At 58.3% G+C, this 22,163-nt stretch overlaps 1 protein-coding gene across 1 annotated transcript; it reads right to left on the reverse strand.

Moving 5' to 3' along the window:
• Positions 1–1,575: 1,575 nt before the first annotated feature.
• On the reverse strand, positions 1,576–21,468 carry LOC130606464 (deleted in malignant brain tumors 1 protein-like). The gene is made up of 16 exons (XM_057422826.1): positions 21,357–21,468; positions 19,685–20,017; positions 19,283–19,612; positions 18,182–18,511; positions 16,952–17,275; positions 15,902–16,222; positions 14,363–14,692; positions 13,247–13,585; positions 11,478–11,822; positions 10,264–10,572; positions 7,999–8,316; positions 6,297–6,626; positions 4,661–4,990; positions 2,400–2,729; positions 1,820–1,936; positions 1,576–1,715 (listed from the first exon to the last, which is right to left on the reverse strand). The coding sequence occupies exons 1-16, from the start codon at positions 21,460–21,462 to the stop codon at positions 1,576–1,578; spliced, it is 4,632 nt and encodes a 1,543-aa protein (XP_057278809.1). The 5' UTR covers positions 21,463–21,468.
• Positions 21,469–22,163: the final 695 nt, after the last annotated feature.

Consider the following 22,163-nt stretch of genomic DNA (forward strand, 5'->3'; position numbering starts at 1 on the left):
GGCGTCACCTCATGGATCACCATAAGAGCATCACTTCATGGACCCCATAAGAACATGGGGTAGGCATCACCCCATGGACCACCATAAGGGCATGGGGTAGGCATCACCCCATGGACCGCCATAAGGGCATGGGGTAGGCATCACCCCATGGACCCCATAAGAGCATCACCTCACGGATCCCCATAAGAGACGTGGACCACCATAAGGGCATGGGGTAGGCATCGTCCCATGGACCCCATAAGAGCATCACCTCATGGATCCGCATAAGAGCATCACCTCGTGGACCACCATAAGGGCATGGGGTAGGCATCACCCCATGGACCGCCATAAGGGCATGGGGTAGGCATCACCCCATGGACCCCATAAGAGCATCACCTTATGGAACCCCATAAAAGCATCACCTCATGGACCCCATAAGAGCATGGGGCAGGCATCGCCTCATGGACCCCATAGGAGTGGACACCTCCTGAAGCCTGCTTGGCTTCCGTGGCCCGTCCGTGTCCCGTGCTGCCGATCCTGCTTCCTCCCCATTCCCACCCCATCCCAATCCCGACGTTCGGGTTGGGTCCTGCAAGCGGGCCGCAGCGGAGCAGCATCCTTCATCCTCCTCTCAGATGAGCCCCGTGGTGCTGAGCACGGGGACCTGCGCCTATGAGGACACAAGGGCCTTGTCCTGATGCCCCTTGGACTCCTGGAGATCCCAGATCCACGTGTGTGTGTCCCCCCCATTCCATAAGGTCCCTGTAGTACTTGGGGGGTGGGATGGGGTTGGGATGTGCGCACTAATTACAGGATGCTGATTAATGGGGCCCTTGGCTCAGCACCCTCGTGGGCTCCTTGGTGGCCTTCAGGCATGGGTGGGAGGTCACTTGGGCGAGAGCCATCGCATCCCTCTTGGGGGGGGTGACGGAGTGATGGGGCCCCTCTTGGGGATCAGCCAGGCGATGGATCCCCCTATGGGGATGCTTATGGGCTCCCCGGCTCCTTCCCTTCCACCTCCTCTTTCAGCTCTGGCCCCATTGAGTCTTGTGGGGCTGGGATTTGATGCTGGGGGGGTTCTCAACGTCCTGTATGGCCCATAGGGTGCTGGGTGCATCTCAGCAGGTTCCCATCTGCTTTATCCACCTGGGGGCTGTGGGGCCTGGTTGGCCTCCAGCTCCTCTTCCAGCAGAGCTTGTGTCCCTCCTAATCCCATATATCCCATATATCCCCATGGATTCCTGCTCGGAGATGAGCATCCTGCCCTATGGGACCTCCACCCTTTGGCACCCTGAAAAGGGGCTGTTTCCTTCCTGATGGGTGTCCTGCATGGGGGATGAGGACCATTGCTGCTGCCTGCTCCCAGGAATGCCCGTCTTGGACCTTGTGTATGTGGGGGTCCCGTCCGTCCCCCCATAACCAGCACTCGCCCATCGCATCCAAAAGGTTGGGGTCCCCCTTTTAATTGCTCCTCCTGAGCCATGGGGGCTGATTTGTGGGGGGTCCCCCCAAGTCCTTGGTGCTTTTGAGTCTTGAGGAGAAGCACATAAAGGACCCCAAAAGCCTGATGTGACCCCCCCCTTAGGGTATTGAGCATCATTGGGCAGCGTCTTCCTCCATGAGCTGCATCATCTCCGTGTCCTCCTCAGGGCCCTCTGCTGTGCTGGGCAGGTAGATGGCCCCCATGGCTTGGAAGGAGGTGGATGGAGCATCCTGGTCCCGAAGGCGCTGGTGGGCTGTGGGGTGGAGAGGATGTGGGGCTCATCCCCATCTCCATGGGTGAAGCTTATGGAGGGGTGGGAAGAGTAGGGATAAGGTGGGGTGTGGGGGGGGGTGTCACCTCCAGCCTGGGCTGCTGCAATGCATCTTCTCTTGAGGAAGAGCCAGAGCAGGACCCCGCTGAGCAGCATCACCAGCACCAGCAGCGCGATCAGCGCCGAGCAGGATGAGGGAGCGCCTGGCATGGGGGCAAGGATGGATTCGGGATCCCGTCTCCAGGCATGGAGACCCAAGTAATGGGATGGGATGGAGCATAAAGCCCATCCAGATCCAACCCCCTGCCGGGGGGACACCTTGCTCCAAGCCCCATCCCATCCCTGCCCCATCTTCTCCATCCCAATGTCCCACCACGCTCATAGGGAAGAGCTCATCCCAATCCCCCCCCGCCATTCCCATTGTCCCATCCCTCCATCCCTTGTCCCAAGCCTCCCTCCAGGTTTCCTGGAGCCCCTTTAGGCTCTAGGCTCTCCCAGGATGACCAAGAAGGGATGCACGAGCGCGGTTGGGAAGCGGGACCCCATTCCCAACGCTCCCAACGGGGACAGCAAAGGCGACGCGTCCCATTGGGATGCTCAAGAGCCGCTTGTCCCCATTGGCACCTTTTACCCCTTACAGCCACCACAAAGGGGCCCGATGCTCACCCTTGGGCTCTGTGCACACCACGGTGGCCACCGAGCCCATTGGGCACGGGCCCGGCCCCGTGTGGCTCTGTTGGCACTCGAGGAGCAGCGACTCGGTGCCGTGGCAGCTCAGCCCCTCCAGCAGCACCCGGTGGTGCTCCCGGTCCAGAGGGGCACCCATGGGTGCTGCCTGCGCCGCCCCGCAGCCCAGCTGCCTGCAGGCCACGGCGGCCTCCAGCAGGCTCCAGCCGGTGCCGCACACCCCGAGCCAGGTCCCGTTGTAGAGCACCTCCAGCCGCCCCGCGCAGGGCCCGGCGCCGTCCTGCACCCGCAGCTGCAAGGGGTTGGGGCCTGCAAGAGGAGCACAGGGGGGAAGATGGGGCCCCCGTGGGAGATCCTGAGTGTTACGGACCCAATGGGATGGGTTGGGTTGGAAGGGCCCTTCAAGATCGTAGACTTACGGAATGGGATTGGGTTGGAAGGGTTGGGTTGGGTTGGGTTGGAAGGGGCCTTCAAGATTGTAGACTTATGGAATGGGATTGGGTTGGAAGGGTTGGGTTGGGTTGGAAGGGGCCTTCAAGATCGTAGACTTATGGAATGGTTTGGGTTGGAAGGGTTGGGTTGGGTTGGGTTGGGTTGGGTTGGAAGGGGCCTTCAAGATTGTAGACTTATGGAATGGGATTGGGTTGGAAGGGTTGGGTTGGGTTGGAAGGGGCCTTCAAGATCGTAGACTTATGGAATGGTTTGGGTTGGAAGGGTTGGGTTGGAAGGGTTGGGTTGGAAGGGGCCTTCAAGATTGTAGACTTATGGAGTGGGATTGGGTTGGAAGGGTTGGGTTGGGTTGGAAGGGTTGGGTTGGGTTGGAAGGGGCCTTCAAGATCGTAGACTTATGGAATGGTTTGGGTTGGAAGGGTTGGGTTGGGTTGGGTTGGGTTGGAAGGGGCCTTCAAGATTGTAGACTTATGGAGTGGGATTGGGTTGGAAGGGTTGGGTTGGAAGGGTTGGGTTGGGTTGGGTTGGAAGGGGCCTTCAAGATTGTAGACTTACGGAATGGGATTGGGTTGGAAGGGTTGGGTTGGGTTGGAAGGGGCCTTCAAGATCGTAGACTTATGGAATGGTTTGGGTTGGAAGGGTTGGGTTGGGTTGGGTTGGGTTGGAAGGGGCCTTCAAGATTGTAGACTTATGGAATGGGATTGGGTTGGAAGGGTTGGGTTGGGTTGGAAGGGGGATCGTAGACTTATGGAATGGTTTGGGTTGGAAGGGTTGGGTTGGAAGGGTTGGGTTGGAAGGGGCCTTCAAGATTGTAGACTTATGGAGTGGGATTGGGTTGGAAGGGTTGGGTTGGGTTGGAAGGGTTGGGTTGGGTTGGAAGGGGCCTTCAAGATCGTAGACTTATGGAATGGTTTGGGTTGGAAGGGTTGGGTTGGGTTGGAAGGGTTGGGTTGGAAGGGGCCTTCAAGCTCATAGACTCATGGAATGGTTTGGGTTGGAAGGGCCCTTCTAGACAGTAGACTTGCGGAAGGGGATTGAGTTGGAAGGGATGGGTTGGGTTCAAAAGGACCTTCAAGATCATAGACCCATGGATTGGGTTGGGTTGGAGCGGTTGGGTTGGGTTGAAAAAGACCTTCAAGATCATAGACTCGTGGGTTGGGTTGGGTTGGAAGGGTGGGTTGGGTTCAAAGGGATGGGTTGGCTAGGAAGGGGCCTTCAAGCTCATCAACTCATGGAATAGTTTGGGTTGGAAATGGCTTTCAAGATCATAGACCCATGGAATGGGTCGGGTTGGAAGGGGCCTTCAAGATCATACTCATGGGATGGGTTGTGTTGGAAGGGATTGGTTGGGTTGGAAGGGACCTTCAAGCTCATAGACTCATGTAATGGTTTCAGTTGGAAGGGGCCTTCAAGATCACAGACTCATGGAATGGCTTGGAAGGGATGAGTTGGGTTGGAACAGCCCTTCAAGCTCATAGACCCATGGAATGGGTTGGGTTGGAAGGGGCCTTCAAACTCATAGACCCATGGGTTGGGTTTGGTTGGAAGGGGCCTTCAAGCTCATAGACCCATGAGTTGGGTTGGGTTGGGTTGCAAGGGGCCTTCACAATCACAGACTCATGGGATGGGTTGGCTTGGCCGCCCCAGCTCCTCTGGGCACCCCATTCCTTTGCCCCACACCCCTCCCATTGAGAACAACGGGAAGCCATTCCCCTGATTCCCATCGTGGCCATTCCCATCACCGCCAGGCCCCATCTACACCCCCCCTTTTGGCAACAACCATTGAGCACCTGAGCACACGACTCCGGCGTCCTCATTGTGGTTGCAGTTATGGAGCCCCCAGATCCCATGGTCGCATTGGCTGAAGGCGCTCTCCGTGCCGGCGCACTCCACGTTATCCAACCAGATGGGATCCCCCCCGGCACCGAAGCGAGCGTGTCCCGGTGCCGCCACGGCCGCGCCGCAGCCCAGCTGCCTGCAGATCACTTTGGCATCATTCAGGTCCCAGCCGTCGTCGCAGATCGTGCCCCATTGATGCTCGTGCTCCACCTCCACCCGCCCGGCGCAGCGGTTGGGGCCGTCGGCCAAGCGGATCCGCGCCATGGCCGTGAGGTTGGCGTCTGCCAAGAGAATTCCCATTGGGAAAAGGGGAGCAGGGCGCCCGATGCGTTGCCAAAGGAGCCCCAAAGCAGTTTATGGTTGTTATGGAGGCACCCCCATCCGGTAGAGCATAGCCATAGGGGTGGAGTTAGGTGCAACTTAGGGGCCTGCAATGGTGGTGTCTTCTCCTTGGGCATGGGTGTGCAATGGAGACCAGGCTGGGGGTTTAGGGTTGGGGTTTGGTCCATTGGGTGCCATAGGGAGGAGGCTGGGAAGGTGTCACCCGTGGGGTTTAGGGTTGGTCCATTGGGTGCCATAGGGAGGAGGATGGGAAGGTGTCACCCATGGGGTTTAGGGTTGGTCCATTGGGTGCCATAGGGAGGAGGATGGGAAGGTGTCACCCATGGGGTTTAGGGTTGGTCCATTGGGTGCCATAGGGAGGAGGATTGGAAGGTGTCACCCATGGGGTTTAGGGTTGGTCCATTGGGTGCCATAGGGAGGAGGATGGGAAGGTGTCACCCATGGGGTTTAGGGTTGGTCCATTGGGTGCCATAGGGAGGAGGATGGGAAGGAGTCACCCATGGGGTTTAGGGTTGGTCCATTGGGTGCCATAGGGAGGAGGATTGGAAGGTGTCACCCATGGGGTTTAGGGTTGGTCCATTGGGTGCCATAGGGAGGAGGAAGTGAAGGTGTCACCCATGGGGTTTAGGGTTGGTCCATTGGGTGCCATAGGGAGGAGGATGGGAAGGTTTCACTCATGGGGTTTAGGATTGGTCCATTTAGTGCCATAGAGAGGAGGATGGGAAGGTTTTAACCATGGAATGGTTTGGGTTGGAAGGGCCATTCAATGCTCACCCAGTTCCAACCCCTCTGCAATGAGCAGGGACATCACAATGAGCTCAAGTTGGCCATAGCCACATCCCTGGGCTGGGATGTCACCAAACCCCATTGATTTCCAGGACTTGCATTGGTCCGGATCCAAGATAGAATCATGGAATGGGTTGGGTTGGGAAGGACCTGCAGAGCATCCGTTTCCTCCTCCTCTGGGATTGAAGGGGTTGGGCAAGAGGTGATGGGTTTAAGCTTAAAGAGGGGAAGTTTAGGTTGGATCGAAGGAAGTTCTTCCCTATGAGGGTGCTGAGCGCTGGAATGGGGGTCATGAATGCTCCATCCCTGCTGGTGTTCAATGGTGCCACGGTCTGGAGTGAGGCATCCCTTGCCCATGGCAGGGGATTGGAACTGGATCACCTTCAGGCCCTTTCCAACCCAACCCAACCCACGGGCACACAGCGGGCTCATCGATGCCCTCAACGGGCTGGTCCATACCTGAGCACACGACGCCCGCATCCTCGCCGTGGTGGCAGTTACTGCGTCCCCAGGGGTGGCTTTGGCACTGGGCGAGCGCGTCCTCGTCGCCGGTGCAGCCCACGTCGTCCAACCAGATGCGCCCGGTGCCTTGGCCGAAGCGAGCGCGGCCGGGGGCTTCCCGGGCCCTTCCGCATCCCAGCTGCCGGCAAACGACGTCGGCGTCGCTCAGGTCCCAGGCGTCGTCGCACACGGTCCCCCATTGGCCCGCGTGGAGCACCTCGACCCGCCCGGCGCAGCGGTGGGGGCCGTCCGTCAGCCGTACGGAGGAGGCGTTGGGGGAGCTGGAGCCTGGGAGGACCATGGGGGTGGGTTGGGGGGGCATCACTTACACGAGGGGGTGGGGATGGGAGGGGTTGGGGTGGACAGGAGGCTTTGGGAAGGGTTTGAGCGTCCCAGGCGTGGAATCAGGAAAATGTGGAGTCAGGGAGTCGTAGAAGGGAAAGAGGTTGAGGATCGAACCCAACTGAGTTGGGAAAGAGTTTGAAGATGGAGTCCGATTGGGTTGGGAGAGAGCCTGAAGGTTGAGTCCGATTGGGTTGGGAAAGAGCTTGAAGGTTGAGTCCGATTGGGTTGGGAAAGAGCTTGGAGATGGAGTCCAATTGAGTTGGGAAAGGGCTTGAAGGTTGAGTCCGATTGAGTTGGGAAAGAGCTTGAAGATGGAGTCCAATTGAGTTGGGAAAGGGCTTGAAGGTTGAGTCCGATTGGGTTGGGAAAGAGCTTGAAGATGGAGTCCAATTGAGTTGGGAAAGAGCTGAGTCCAATTGAGATGGAAATGAGCTTGAAGATTGATGGAAAAGAGCTTGAAGATGGTGTCCAATTGGGTTGGGAAAGAGCTTGAAGATGGAGTCCAATTGAGTTGGGAAAGAGCTTGAAGATGGAGTCCAATTGGGTTGGGAAAGAGCTGAGTCCAATTGAGATGGAAAAGAGATTGAAGATGGAGTCCAATTGGGTTGGGAAAGAGATGAGTCCAATTGAGATGGAAATGAGCTCGAAGATTGAGTCCCATTGAGTTGGAGAAGAGCTTGAAGATTGAGTCCAATTGGGTTGGGAAAGAGCTAAGTCCAATTGAGATGGAAATGAGCTTGAAGATTGAGTCCCATTGAGTTGGAGAAGAGCTTGAAGATGGAGTCCAGTTGGGTTGGGAAAGAGCTTGGAGATGGAGTCCAATTGAGATGGAAAAGAGATTGAAGATGGAGTCCAATTGGGTTGGGAAAGAAAAGATCTTGAAGATGGAGTCCAATTGAGATGGAAAAGAGATTGAGGATTGAGTCCAGATTGAGTTGGAGAAGAGCTTGAAGATGGAGTCCAGTTGAGTTGGGAAAGAGCTTGAAGATGGAGTCCAATTGAGATGGGAAAGAGCTTGAAGATGGAGTCCAGTTGGGTTGGGAAAGAACTTGGAGATGGAGTCCAATTGAGATGGAAAAGAGATTGAGGATTGAGTCCAATTGAGATGGAAAAGATCTTGAAGATGGAGTCCAGTTGAGTTGGGAAAGAGCTTGAAGATGGAGCCCAATTGAGATAGCAAAAAGCTTGAAGATGAAGTCCCCGGAGCCTTCTCTTCTCCAGTTAACCCCCCATAACCATCACCCCCCATGTGCTCAGTTGCAGAACGCCCCCCCTCATCCCCCCCCCATCCCGCAGCATCACCCCGTACCTGAACACACCACCCCAGCGTCCTCGCCATGGTGGCAGTTGTTCTGCCCCCAGGGCCTGGCGTGGCACTGGGCGAGCTCCTCCTCGCTGCCGGCGCAGGCCACGTCGTCCAACCAGATGGGCCCGGTGCCTTGCTTGAAGCGGGCCTGGAGCGGGGCCGCTTCGGCCCCGCCGCAGCCCAGCTGGTGGCAAACGACCGCCGCGTCCGTCAGGTCCCAGCCGTCGTCGCACACCGTCCCCCATCGGCCTTCGTGGAGCACCTCGACCCTCCCGGCGCAGCCGTGGGGGCCGTCCATGAGGCGCAGGGCGGCCGAGCTGGAGTTCCCTGCTGGGAGCGAGCGGGCACCGGCGGTGCCGAGAGCATCGCGGCATCGTCCGCGGTGGGGGAAAGGGCTTTAGGAGCATCCGGTCCAAGCAAGGCCACCGCTAACCCGTGGCATTGATTTGGGAGGGGGGTGAAGGCTTGCAAGGGATGGTGACTCCAACACTGTTCCCTTTGGGGGTCCTCGGCCTCGTCCAAGGCTCCCCTGGTGCACCCTGAGGCTGTTTCCTCCTCTCCCATCCCTTGGGAGAGGAGCCCATTCCCCTCCTGGCTCCATCCTCCTTGTAGGTACTTATAGGTCCCTCAGGCGTTCCCCATCGCATTTGTGCTCACCTGCATCCTCCCAAGGGCTGCCCATTGCTGGGTACCACTGAAAGATGCTCTTTTACCCCCCTCATCCCCATCTCTCACCTGCATCCTCCAAGGACTGGGTACCACATAAAGATGCTCCTTTCCCCCTCATCCCCATCTCTCACCTGCATCCTCCAAGGACTGGGTACCACATAAAGATGCTCTTTTACCCCCCTCATCCCCATCTCTCACCTGCATCCTCCAAGGACTGGGTACCACATAAAGATAAAGATGCTCCTTTCCCCCTCATCCCCACCTCTCACCTGCATCCTCCAAGGACTGGGTACCACATAAAGATAAAGATGCTCCTTTCCCCCTCATCCCCATCTCTCACCTGCATCCTCCAAGGACTGGGTACCACATAAAGGTGCTCCTTCCCCCCCCATCCCCATCTCTCACCTGCATCCTCCAAGGACTGGGTACCACATAAAGATGCTCCTTTACCCCCCATCCCCATCTCTCACCTGCATCCTCCAAGGACTGGGTACCACATAAAGATAAAGATGCTCCGTTCCCCCTCATCCCCATCACTCACCTGCATCCTCCAAGGACTGGGTACCACATAAAGATAAAGATGCTCCTTTCCCCCCAACCCCACCGCTCACCGGCATCCGCCAAGGACTGGGTACCACATAAAGATGCTCCTTTCCCCCTCATCCCCATCTCTCACCTGCATCCTCCTAGGACTGGGTACCACATAAAGGTGCTCCTTTCCCCCTCATCCCCATCTCTCACCTGCATCCTCCAAGGCCTGGGTACCACATAAAGGTGCTCCTTTCCCCCTCATCCCCATCTCTCACCTGCATCCTCCAAGGCCTGGGTACCACATAAAGATGCTCCTTTCCCCCTCATCCCCACCTCTCACCTGCATCCTCCAAGGACTGGGTACCACATAAAGATGCTCCTTTCCCCCTCATCCCCATCTCTCACCTGCATCCTCCAAGGACTGGGTACCACATAAAGATGCTCCTTTCCCCCTCATCCCCATCTCTCACCTGCATCCTCCAAGGACTGGGTACCACATAAAGATGCTCCTTTCCCCCCATCCCCATCTCTCACCTGCATCCTCCAAGGACTGGGTACCACATAAAGATAAAGATGCTCCTTTCCCCCTCATCCCCACCTCTCACCTGCATCCTCCAAGGACTGGGTACCACATAAAGAAAGATGCTCCTTTCCCCCTCATCCCCACCTCTCACCTGCATCCTCCAAGGACTGGGTACCACATAAAGATGCTCCTTTCCCCCTCATCCCCACCTCTCACCTGCATCCTCCAAGGACTGGGTACCACATAAAGATGCTCCTTTCCCCCTCATCCCCACCTCTCACCTGCATCCTCCAAGGACTGGGTACCACATAAAGATAAAGATGCTCCTTCCCCCTCATCCCCATCTCTCACCTGCATCTTCCAAGGACTGGGTACCACATAAAGATGCTCCTTTCCCCCCATCCCCATCTCTCACCTGCATCCTCCAAGGACTGGGTACCACATAAAGATGCTCCTTTCCCCCTCATCCCCATCTCTCACCTGCATCCTCCAAGGACTGGGTACCACATAAAGATGCTCCTTTCCCCCCCCCCCCCATCCCCACCTCTCACCTGCGCACACCACACCAGCGTCCTCCCCATGGTGGCAGTTGTGGATGCCCCACATCTTGGCCGGGCACTGGAAGAAGTCGGTCTCCTGCCCGGTGCAGTTCACGTTGTCCAACCAGATGGGGCCGGTTCCCCATCCGAAGCGAGCGGAGCCGGGGGCCAGCGCCGCAGCGCCGCAGCCCAGCGCCCTGCACACGACGGCCGCATCCTGCACGTCCCAGTTGTCATCGCAGATCGTGCCCCATTTGTTGGCGTAAAACACCTCGACCCTGCCCGAGCACTCACTCAAACCTCCCACCAGGCGGAGCCGGGGCTGCTGGCGATGCCGGAGCCTGGCAATCAACAGGGAATGGGCGCTGTTAGGGCTGTGCCGATGGGATCAACCAGGGTGGGAAAGAGCTTTAAGAGCATCCGGTCCAACCGTTGCGCTGCCAAGGCCACCGTGGCGCTGAGGCCAGGGGGTGAATGCTTGCAAGGGATGGTGATTCCAACACTGTTCCCTTTGGGATTCCTCAGCTCCATCCAAACCTCCCCTGGTGCAGCTTGAGGCCCTCTCCCTCTTGTCCCATCCCTTGGGAGCAGAGCCCATTCCCCTCCTGGCTCCATCCTCCCTTTAGCTCTAGGGAGCCTGAGCCTCCTCCAGCCTAAGCATCCCTAAGAGAGATGCTTCAGACCTTCAGCATCCCAGTGGCCTCCACTGGAGCCTCTCCTGAGGACCCACTGGGGTTGAAGAGAGGGGGATGAATCGCATCCCTCCACTTGCTGATGCATCCCAGGATGCTCTTGGCATAGGGGGGATATGAATTGCATCCCTCCACTTCCTGATGCATCCCAGGATGCTCTTGGCATAGGGGGGATATGAATTGCATCCCTCCACTTCCTGATGCATCCCAGGATGCTCTTGGCATAGGGGGGATATGAATTGCATCCCTCCACTTCCTGATGCATCCCAGGATGCTCTTGGCATAGGGGGGATATGAATTGCATCCCTCCACTTCCTGATGCATCCCAGGATGCTCTTCTTGGACCTTCTGGTTGCCCCTACCCTACCCTGTGGAAGCATCCATAAGAGATGCTTCAGACCCTGATAATCCCGGTGGCCCCCATTGGACCCCTTCCTTGGACTGAGGACCCACTGGGGTTGAATAGAGGGGGATGAATCACATCCCTCTACTTGATGCATCCCAGGATGCTCTTGGCATCCCAAGCCCTAAGCCCGTGCTGAGCATCACCTGCACACACGACGCTGGCATCTTCCACGTGGTTACACGCGTGTTGTCCCCATGGCTTGCCCGGGCATTCGGCGATGGTGCCTTCGGTCCCAAGGCAGCTCACCCCATCCAACCAAATGGGGCCGGATCCTTGCCCAAAGCCGGAGAGCCCCGGGGCCGACAGGGCTGCCCCACAACCCAGCTGCCTGCACACCACGGCCGCATCCAGCAGGTCCCATCCGTCGTCGCAGACGGTGCCCCATTGATGGCTATGGAACACTTCCACCCTCCCGGCGCAGCGGTGGGGACCGTTCACCAAGCGCAGGGCTCCCGAGCTCCTTGGGTCGATGTCTATGAGCAGAAGGACAATGTTGGCCATGCAATGGGACATCCCATCATAAGGCGTTTCGCAAGGGTTCCATCAGCACCCTGTGGGTGTGCCCATTGGGATCGAGCCTCCAAGGATGGTGGGATCATGGAATCTGGGACCTGCCAATCCATGGACCCACTTCATCTCATCGCCATCTGTGGACCCATTTCATCTCATCCCCATCCATGGACCTACTTCATCTCATCGCCATCCATGGACCCACTTCATCTCATCGCCATCCATGGACCCACTTCATCTCATCCCCATCCATGGACCCACTTCGTCTCATCCCCATCCATGGACCCACTTCGTCTCATCCCCATCCATGGACCCACTTCGTCTCATCCCCATCCATGGACCCACTTCATCTCATCCCCATCCATGGACCCACTTCATCTCATCCCCATCCATGGACCCACTTCATCTCATCCCCATCCATGGACCCACTTCATCTCATCCCCATCCATGGACCCACTTCGTCTCATCCCCATCCATGGACCCACTTCTTCTCATCCCCATCCATGGACCCATCTCATCCCCATCCATGGACCCACTTCATCTCATCCCCATCCATGGACCCACTTCATCTCATCCCCATCCATGGACCCACTTCATCTCTCGCCGTCCCCATCCATGGACCCACTTCATCTCATCCCCATCCATGGACCCACTTCATCTCATCCCCATCCATGGACCCACTTCATCTCATCCCCATCCATGGACCCACTTCATCTCATCCCCATCCATGGACCCATTTCATCTCATGCCCATCCATGGACCTACTTCATCCCATCCCCATCCATGGACCCACTTCATCTCATCCCCATCCATGGACCCACTTCGTCTCATCCCCATCCATGGACCCACTTCATCTCATCCCCATCCATGGACCCACTTCATCTCATCCCCATCCATGGACCCACTTCATCTCATCCGCATCTATGGAGATAAGGCATCTTGCAAGGGCTCCACCAGCACCCTTTGGGTGTTCCCATTGGGATCAAGCCTCTGAGGACCATACCCAATAAATGGTGGGATCATGGAACCCCAGCTTGGAAGGGACCTCAAGGATCAGTTGGCCCAACCTTTCCAGGCAAAGCACGACCTGGATTGGATGTCTCAGCGCCCTGTCCAGCCAAATCCAATGCTGTGGAGTGACCACATCCCTTGGGATGTCATTCCAATGGCCGGTTGTCCTCATGGAAACACATCGCTCCATGATGGGAACATCCTCATGGGGGCAAGGGACACCCCAAGGCCTCGATGCATCAAGAACCCCGAGAGCACAGCAGAGTGGAACATCCCCCTTGGGATTCCCAGGAATTGCGAGGGTTTCCCAAGCGCTTTCCCTAGGGATAAGGAACCACCCCATTGCTCCCTCCTGGGGACGGATGCCGGCACTGACCTACAGCTGCGGAGCACACGACGGCGGCGTGGGCCTTGGACCTGCAGCTCTCCTCACCCCACAGCTTCAGGCGGCATTCCAAGAGGGCTCCCTCGGTCCCGGCGCATTCGGCAGCGTCCACCCAGAGGAAGCCGTCTCCCATCCCGAACCGGGGCGACGCCGGTGCCGCGCGCGCCGTCCCGCAGCCCAGCTGCCCGCACACCACGTGGGCTTCGGCCAGGTCCCAGCCCTCGGAGCAGATCCCACCCCAACGCTGCTCGTGGAACACTTCCACCCTTCCGGAGCACGCGTCGGAGCCGTTCACCAAGCGGAGGCTTCCGAGGTCCGAGATGCCCGAGCCTAGAGCAGCCCGGTGGGAACAGGGGTGAAGGAGATGCCTTCCGCCCCATGGAACCCGCAGCAGTGATTGGAGCAGGTCAAGGATGCTCTTGTGGGGCAGGGATGCTCTTCCTTCGAGCTGGCCCAAGTGGTACCCAAGTCTTGGGTGGCCGTAGGCACAGAACCATGGATTGGGGCCCTTCCTGAAGGGGACGCCATGGATGGTATCCAATCACCAAAATGAGGACATCCTTGTGCCACTGGGGACTCATGGGATACCTCATCCCAAAGGGAAAGGGCTTCTCTATAGGATCTCTTAGCCTCAACGGCTGCTCAGTGGGCACTCAATGAGCACTCAATGGGCGCTCAATGGGCACTCAATGGGTGCTCAATGGGTGCTCAATGGGTGCTCAATGGGCACTCAATGGGTGCTCAATGGGCACTCAACGGGTGCTCAACGGGTGCTCAATGGGCGCCCAATGGGTACTCAATAGGAGCTTAATGGGCCCTCAAGGGGAGCTCAAGGGGTGCTCAATGGGCACTCAATGGGCACTCAGTGGGAGCTCAAGGGGTGCTTAATGGGCACTCAATGGGTTCTCAATGGACACTCAATGGCTGCTCAATGGGTGCCCAATGGGCACTCAATGGCTGCTCAATGGGTGCCCAATGGGCACTCAGTGGTTCCTGGAGCTGTGAGCAGGAGATAAGGGATGGGAGGTGGAATCTCATGGGTTCCATCCAGATGCCTCCCTGACCACAAGCCCCGTTCCAATGGGTACCACTTTGAGGGGTCCTTACCCGAGCAGATGACGCCGGCATCCTCCCCATGCTCGCACCCATGGGTGCCCCATCCCTTGGACCTGCACTCGGCCAGGGCCGCCTCGGTGCCGGCACAGCGCACGGCGTCCAACCAGATGGGCCCCTGGCCCTGGCCGTAGTGAGCGCGGTGTGGGGCCAGCACCGCGGTGCCGCAGCCCAGCTGCCGGCACAGGACCTTGGCGTCCAGGAGGTCCCAGCCGTCGTCGCACACCGTGCCCCATTGCCCAGCGTGGAACACCTCGACCCTGCCCGAGCAGTGGCCGGAGCCGTTCACCAACCGGACCGGAGCGAAGCTGGATACGATGGAGCCTATGGGAAGGGGATGGATGTGGTCAGAGCAGTAAAGTGGGGGGGGGGGGGAAGAGGAGGGAGGTGTGGAAGAAGCCATGGGCACAGGATGAGGGGCTTGGGGGATGGAGGGTGTGGAGTGGTTGGGTTGGTTTTGGACACATCTCATCTCATCCCCATCCGTGGACCCACATCCTCCCATCCTTGTCCACAGATACACTTCATCTCATCCCCATCCACGGACCCACTTCTTCTCATCCCCATCCATGGACCCACTTCATCTCATCCCCATCCACGGACCCACTTCTTCTCATCCCCATCCATGGACCCACTTCTTCTCATCCCCATCCATGGACCCACTTCATCTCATCCCTATCCATGGACCCACTTCATCTCATCCCCATCCATGGACCCACTTCCTCTCATCCCCATCCATGGACCCACTTCCTCTCATCCCCATCCATGGACCCACTTCCTCTCATCCCCATCCATGGACCCACTTCATCTCATCCCCATCCATGGACCCACTTCCTCTCATCCCCATCCATGGACCCACTTCATCTCATCCCCATCCATGGACCCACTTCTTCTCATCCCCATCCATGGACCCACTTCATCTCATCCCTATCCATGGACCCACTTCATCTCATCCACATCCGTCGATGCATTTCATCTCATCCCCATCCATGGACCCACTTCATCTCATCCCCATCCATGGACCCACTTCATCTCATCCCCATCCATGGACCCACTTCCTCTCATCCCCATCCATGGACCCACTTCATCTCATCCCCATCCATGGACCCACTTAATCTCATCCCCATCCATGGACCCACTTCATCTCATCCCCATCCATGGACCCACTTCATCTCATCCCCATCCATGGACCCATCCCCATCCATCATCTCATCCCCATCCATGGACCCACTTCATCTCATCCCCATCCATGGACCCACTTCATCTCATCCCCATCCATGGACCCACCTCATCTCATCCCCATTTATGGACCCACTTCATCCCATCCCCATCCATGGACCCACTTGGACCCACCTCATCTCATCCCCATTTATCATCCCCATCCATGGACCCACTTCTTCTCATCCCCATCCATCCCATCCCCATCCATGGACCCACTTCATCTCATCCCCATCCATGGACCCACTTCATCTCATCCCCATCCATGGACCCACTTCCTCTCATCCCCATGGCCGGTGCTGGGATGCCACCCACCGGAGCACACCACGCCGGCGCGCTCCCCGTGCTCGCAGCTCCCGCGTCCCGCCGGGCATTCCCTGAGGCTCTGCTCCGTGCCCTGGCACCTCACGTTCTCCAGGCTCACCGGCAAGGCCCCGGTGCCGAAATCCGCTCCCTCGGAGGCCGGCAGCGCCGTCCCGCACCCCAGCTCCCGGCACGCCACCTCGGCGTCCCGTTGGTCCCAGCCCTGCTTGCAGACGGCTCCCCAGTGCTCCCCATGGAGCACCTCCACTCTGCCGGCGCAGGGACGCGAGGCGTTGGCCAGGCGGATGGGAGCCGGCTCCGGGATGAGGGAATCTGCAGGATACCCAAGGGAATCAATCGGGAAGGCCTCCGGCTGTGCGGATCCCATTGGAATTCTGCTCCCAGCTCCCACTGCCGAAAGCCCCAGGGGATGGGAGAAGAGGAGGGGTGAGCACCGTGCACCAGCGGGTCCGCATTGGGTCTGCATCCTCCTGCACCCCATTCCCTACAGGAATTGCTCTCCAGGGTGGCTTTGGAAGAGCATATTCCCTGCGGGAATGCCTCCCATGGCCTTCAGTCAGAGAGGGATAGGATCAACCAGGTTGGGAAAGACCTTTCAGATCATTGAGCCCAACCATTGGATGTGACTCGTGTCGTATGAGGTTGTCCAAGCGCAGGACCCGGCACGTTGCCTTGTTCAACCTCATCCCATGGATTCCAACATTCCCACCCAACCTGGTGTCCCTTCCCTCGATGCCCTCATCCGGATCATTGGCAAAGAGACTGGCAACACCCCTGGTCCTGGGTCACCAATGAGATGGGACACCATTCACCCCAACACTTTGGGATCTGTTCCTTATCCAGTGAGGAATCCATGGATGAGAAGAACCGTATGGATCTATCCAGGCCATCAGGAGCCGGTTTCTCCTTAGGGATGGGACCATTGAGGATGGGACCATTGAGGATGCTCAAGAACCCCAATGGGTGCAAACCTGCCATCAACCCCCCCCCCCTTCCATCCCTCCACCATGCATGGAGCGATGCCAATGGTGAAGGCCTCACCGGAGCAAACCACACCAGCATCTTCGCCATGGTAGCAGTTACCGGTCCCCCATGGCCGGGCCGGGCAGGAGGACAAGGCGCTCTCAGTGCCGGTGCAATTGGTCTCATCCATCCAGATGATGCCGTCCCCGCGGCCAAATTGGCCTCTGCCAGGGGCCGAGAGCGCTCGGCCGCAGTCCAGCTGCCGGCACACGACGTCGGCGTCCACCAGGTCCCAGTTGTCGTCGCACACGGTGCCCCATTGCTGGTTGTGGTAGATCTCGACCCTGCCGGCGCAGCGGCTGCCGTAGTTCACCAAGCGGACCTGGTCACCCTCCGAGTTGCCTGGAGTGAGAGGTGGGATCATGGAATGGGTTGGGTTGAGAGGTGGGGTCATGGAATGGGTTGGGTTGAGAGGTGGGGTCATGGAATGGGTTGGGTTGAGAGATGGAATGGGTTGGGTTGAGAGATGGAATGGGTTGGGTTGAGAGATGGAATGGGTTGGGTTGAGATATGGAATGGGTTGGGTTGAGAGATGGAATGGGTTGGGTTGAGAGATGGAATGGGTTGGGTTGAGAGATGGGATGGGTTGGGTTGAGAGATGGAATGGGTTGGGTTGAGATATGGAATGGGTTGGGTTGAGATACGGAATGGGTTGGGTTGAGAGATGGGATGGGTTGGGTTGAGAGATGGGATGGGTTGGGTTGAGAGATGGAATGGGTTGGGTTGAGAGATAGAATGGGTTGGGTTGAGAGATGGGATGGGTTGGGTTGAGAGATAGAATGGGTTGGGTTGAGAGATGGGATGGGTTGGGTTGAGAGATGGGATGGGTTAGGTTGAGAGATGGAATGGGTTGGGTGGAGAGATGGAATGGGTTGGGTTGAGAGATGGGATGGGTTGGGTTGAGAGATGGGATGGGTTGGGTTGAGAGATGGGATGGGTTGGGTGGAGAGATGGGATGGGTTGGGTTGAGAGATGGGATGGGTTGGGTGGAGAGATGGGATGGGTTGGGTTGAGAGATGGGATGGGTTGGGTTGAGAGATGGGATGGGTTGGGTTGAGAGATGGAATGGGTTGGGTTGAGAGATGGGATGGGTTGGGTTGAGATATGTCCCAGGTGGATATGCCCCATCCCACCCTCTGGCATCAGGACCAAGCCCTCCAGCAGGATGCACCCAACCCCTCAGCACCCTCTAATGACCCCCCCCATGGCTCGTGGAGGCAGGAGACCAAGGTGATGGCCACCATTTACCTGAACACGCCACAACAGCTTCATGGCCATGGGGACAAGAGCCATTGCCCCAGGCCTGCACCTTGCACATGGAGAGGGTGCTCTCGGTGCCCACGCAGCTCACGCGGTTGGGCCACGTGGGGCCAGCTCCGTGGCCAGAATGGGACCTGGCGGGGGCCACCAGCGCCGTCCCGCAGCCCAGCTGCCTGCACAGCACCCGGGTCTCAGCCAGACCCCAGTCTTGGTCACACAGGGAGGCCCAGGAGCCGAGGTGGGGCACCTCCACTCTGCCGTCACACCGCGTCAAGCCGTCGGCCAAGCGCGGCGCCGTGGCTGCCGACAGCGCCGAATCTGGCAAGGGACATAAAGGAGGGCCCCAGCTCCAGCCTGGGCATCATCCATGGGTGGGGGGAGCACAGGATGGGGACCAAGAGCCCGCAGCGCTCAGGGTCCTCTTGAAAGTGGGGTTTGAGGGGTGGCTTTGTAAAGGGGCTTTATTGCCATAGACAATGTGTGGCAAAGACACGTTATAGAACTGTAGAATGGGTTGGGTTGGAAGGGGCCTTTGGAGGTCATCTAGAACCATAGAATGGGTTGGGTTGGGTTGTGTTGTGTTGAGTTGGAAGGGGGCTTTGTAAGTCATCTCTAGAACCATAGAATGGGTTGGGTTGGGTTGTGTTGAGTTGGAAGGGGGCTTTGTAAGTCATCTCTAGAACCATAGAATGGGTTGGGTTGGGTTGGGTTGGGTTGGGTTGGAAAGGGGCTTTGTAAGTCATCTCTAGAACCATAGAATGGGTTGGGTTGGGTTGGGTTGTGTTGGGTTGGGTTGAATTGAGTTGGGTTGGGTTGGGTTGAGTTGGAAGGGGCCTTTGTAAGTCATCTCTAGAACCATAGAATGGGTTAGGTTGGGTTGGGTTGGAAGGGACCTTTGGAGGTCATCTCTAGACCCATAGAATGGGCTGGGTTGGAAGGGCCTTGAACACTGCCAGGGGTGGGGCAGCCCCATTTGTCTGAGCACCCTGTGAATCTAGAGTGAATCCATGCTCTTCTAACCCATCCCATTCCAGGATTCCATGACTGCAAAGTTGCCAATGGCCCCCCTTGCACCTCGAGGTGCGTTACCTGAACACACCACACCAGCATCCTCCCCATGGAAGCAGTTGTTGTTGCCCCACATGCTGGCCTGGCAGTCGACGAGCGCGGCCTCGGTACCGGTGCAGTTGACCTCATCCAACCAGATGGGATCGTGGCCCCTTCCAAAGTGAGCCCCATGGGTGGCCGCCAGCGCCGTGCCGCAGCCGAGCTGCCGGCACACCACGGCCGCATCCAGCAGATCCCATCCGTCGTCGCACACCGTGCCCCACATGTGCTCGTGCAGCACCTCCACCCTCCCGGCGCAGCGGTCGAGGCCGTTGACCAACTGGAGGGTGCCCAAGGTGGCCACGATGGAATCTGGGGGTGGGGGGAGAAGGTTGGGAAGGGATGAGCACCCCACGGGATGGATGCAGGGGTGCCAATGGGTACCTGAGCACTCAACGCTGGCGTCCTCAATGTGGTTGCAGTTGTGTTCGCCCCACGGCTTCGCTTGGCATTCCCTCAGCGCCTTTTCCTCCCCGGTGCAGTTGACTTCATCCAACCAGATCGGCCCCTTCCCTTCCCCATAGCGAGATCCCGGCGCCACCGACAGCACCGTCCCGCAGCCCAGCTCCCGGCACACGACCTGGCCCTCGCCGAAGCCCCATCCGTCGTCGCACACCGTGCCCCAGGTGCCGTTGTGCAGCACCTCCACGCGCCCAGCGCAGCGGCTGGGACCTCCCTCCAAGCGAAGGGACCCCGCCGGGCTCTCATTGGATGCGCCTGGAGAGGAGGGATGGGGAGGAAGCAGGAGGTGACAGCCAGGGGGTGGATGGGGGTGCTTTGGGGTGGCTCCTGCCCCACAAAAGGGATGTGAGAGGTGGCGTTGGCCAGCCCAGCCCTGCCCTGGATATCTCAGAAGTCAACTGAAGTCAATTGAAGCCAATTGAAGTCAACTGAAATCAACTCAGAAGTCAATTGAAGTCAGTTGAAGTCAATTGATGTCAATTGAAGTCAACTCAGAAGTCAACTGAAGTCAATTGAAGTCAACTGAAGTCCCCATGTCCCTCTTGTCCCCAAGGTCTTCTCCATGCCCCATGGGGTCCCATTGACCCCATGTCCCCAAGGTCTTCTTCATGTCCCATTGGGTGCCATTGACCCCATGTCCCGTTGGGTCCCATTGACCCCATTTTCCCCATTGACCCTCTTGTCCCCAAGGTCTTCTCCATATCCCATTGGGTCCCATTGACCCCCTGTCCCCAAGGTCTTCTCCATATCCCATTGGGTCCCATTGACCCCCTGACCCCCTGTCCCCAAGGTCTTCTCCATATCCCATTGGGTCCCATTGACCCCCTGTCCCCAAGGTCTTCTCCATATCCCATTGGGTCCCATTGACCCCCTGTCCCCAAGGTCTTCTCCATATCCCATTGGGTCCCATTGACCCCCCGTCCCCAAGGTCTTCTCCATATCCCATTGGGTCCCATTGACCCCATGTCCCCAAGGTCTTCTCCATGGAGAAAGGCTTCTGAAGAGCTTAGAAGTGCCCTTGCAAGGCCCACCACAAGCAGAACCCCAACCCTTCAGGGCTGAAGGACTCCAGGGCATGTATCTGGCAAGCATTGATGAATGAGACCCAACTTAGGTGCTCTCCATCCCATCCTGCTCCCTCCAAACCCCATCCGAAGGGGACGGCTCCTCCCCGTGCCCTTTGGGAATGAGAACCAGCCCCGAGAAGGTTGTCCCACATCCAACACCGGAGCCCACCCTTAACCCCTTCCAAAGGGACGGCGTTGATGGAGCACCCACAGGATGGATCCCCATCCTTCAGCAGGTCACGGCTGTGGGGACGGGACACGAGGATCATGGAAGCATCGATCCATGGATTGGTTTGGATTGAGGAGGTCCAGGAGGGCTCAGATTCCCTTCCCCCCCCCCCCCCCCCAAGTTCTTGCAATGCTCACAAGCCTTTGGCTATGGGGCAGAGGGAAAGCTCCTGCCCTCACCTAAACCCCTTGGGAACCACCTCCAAAGCCACCCTTCCTGCCCCAGCCCCACAGGCCCCTCTGCTGCTCCCCATAGAGCACAACTGGGGGGGTCAGAAACGAAGGGGAACAGCACTCACCCCATAGCCACGCCGTCAGCAGCAGAGTCCCGACGCTCTTGGCCCCACCGCGACCGCATCGGGTCCCGCTCTGGGATGACGGATGGATCCCTGCCGGCGTGGCCATGGCCGCGGGCTGGAGGTCGGCAGTGGGGTGGCCCCTGGGATGGATGCCAATGGGGAGGGCAAAGCGGGATCCCTCCCGTTCCTGTGCCTTGGTCCCAGCTGGCAGTTTCACTTCCCCATGGAGCGGTGCCGGGGGGTTGACCTGCTGCCCCATGGAGCCCTGCCTTGCGCAACGGGCAGAGCTGTTCCAGGAAAGCACGGAGCAAACAAAGCCTTCCGGACACGCCGATCCCATGGCAGCCCCTAAGACTTTGGACCCCCGTTAGACCGGGAGCTCATAGGCTCATGGAAAGGGGTTGTGTTGGAAGGGGCCGTCAGGCTCATCCCTGCCGTGGGGGACCGGAACCAGGCTGCTTCAAGCCCTTGGGATGGGGGGATCCAAACGTTCTCCATCCAACCCATGCCGATGTCCCACCGCGCTCATCCTACCGTGGCGTCTACGTGGCCTTGGTTTGGGCTCCAAACCATCACCACCCCCGGCGCTGGTGAAGGCCACCGGCTCCATCTGGTGGGGGTTTGGGGCATCCACTGCCAAGGAACAGCTTAGGAAAGGCTGGAAAAAGGCTTTATTGTGGGGGGCCACCACCCCTCATGAGAAAGGGGCCTCTGCAACCAGCACTGGGGCAGCTGGAAGAGCTGCGGCCATCCCATCCCTTTGAGGATGTCCTGGAGACAAGGAGCTTCCCCAAGGGGCCGTCAAGC

The sequence above is a fragment of the Pezoporus wallicus genome, unplaced genomic scaffold, assembly GCF_028554395.1.
Source record: "Pezoporus wallicus isolate ANWC-B61680 ecotype Strahan unplaced genomic scaffold, APGP_CSIRO_Pwel_v1 contig_11331, whole genome shotgun sequence".
NCBI lineage: Eukaryota > Metazoa > Chordata > Aves > Psittaciformes > Psittacidae > Pezoporus > Pezoporus wallicus.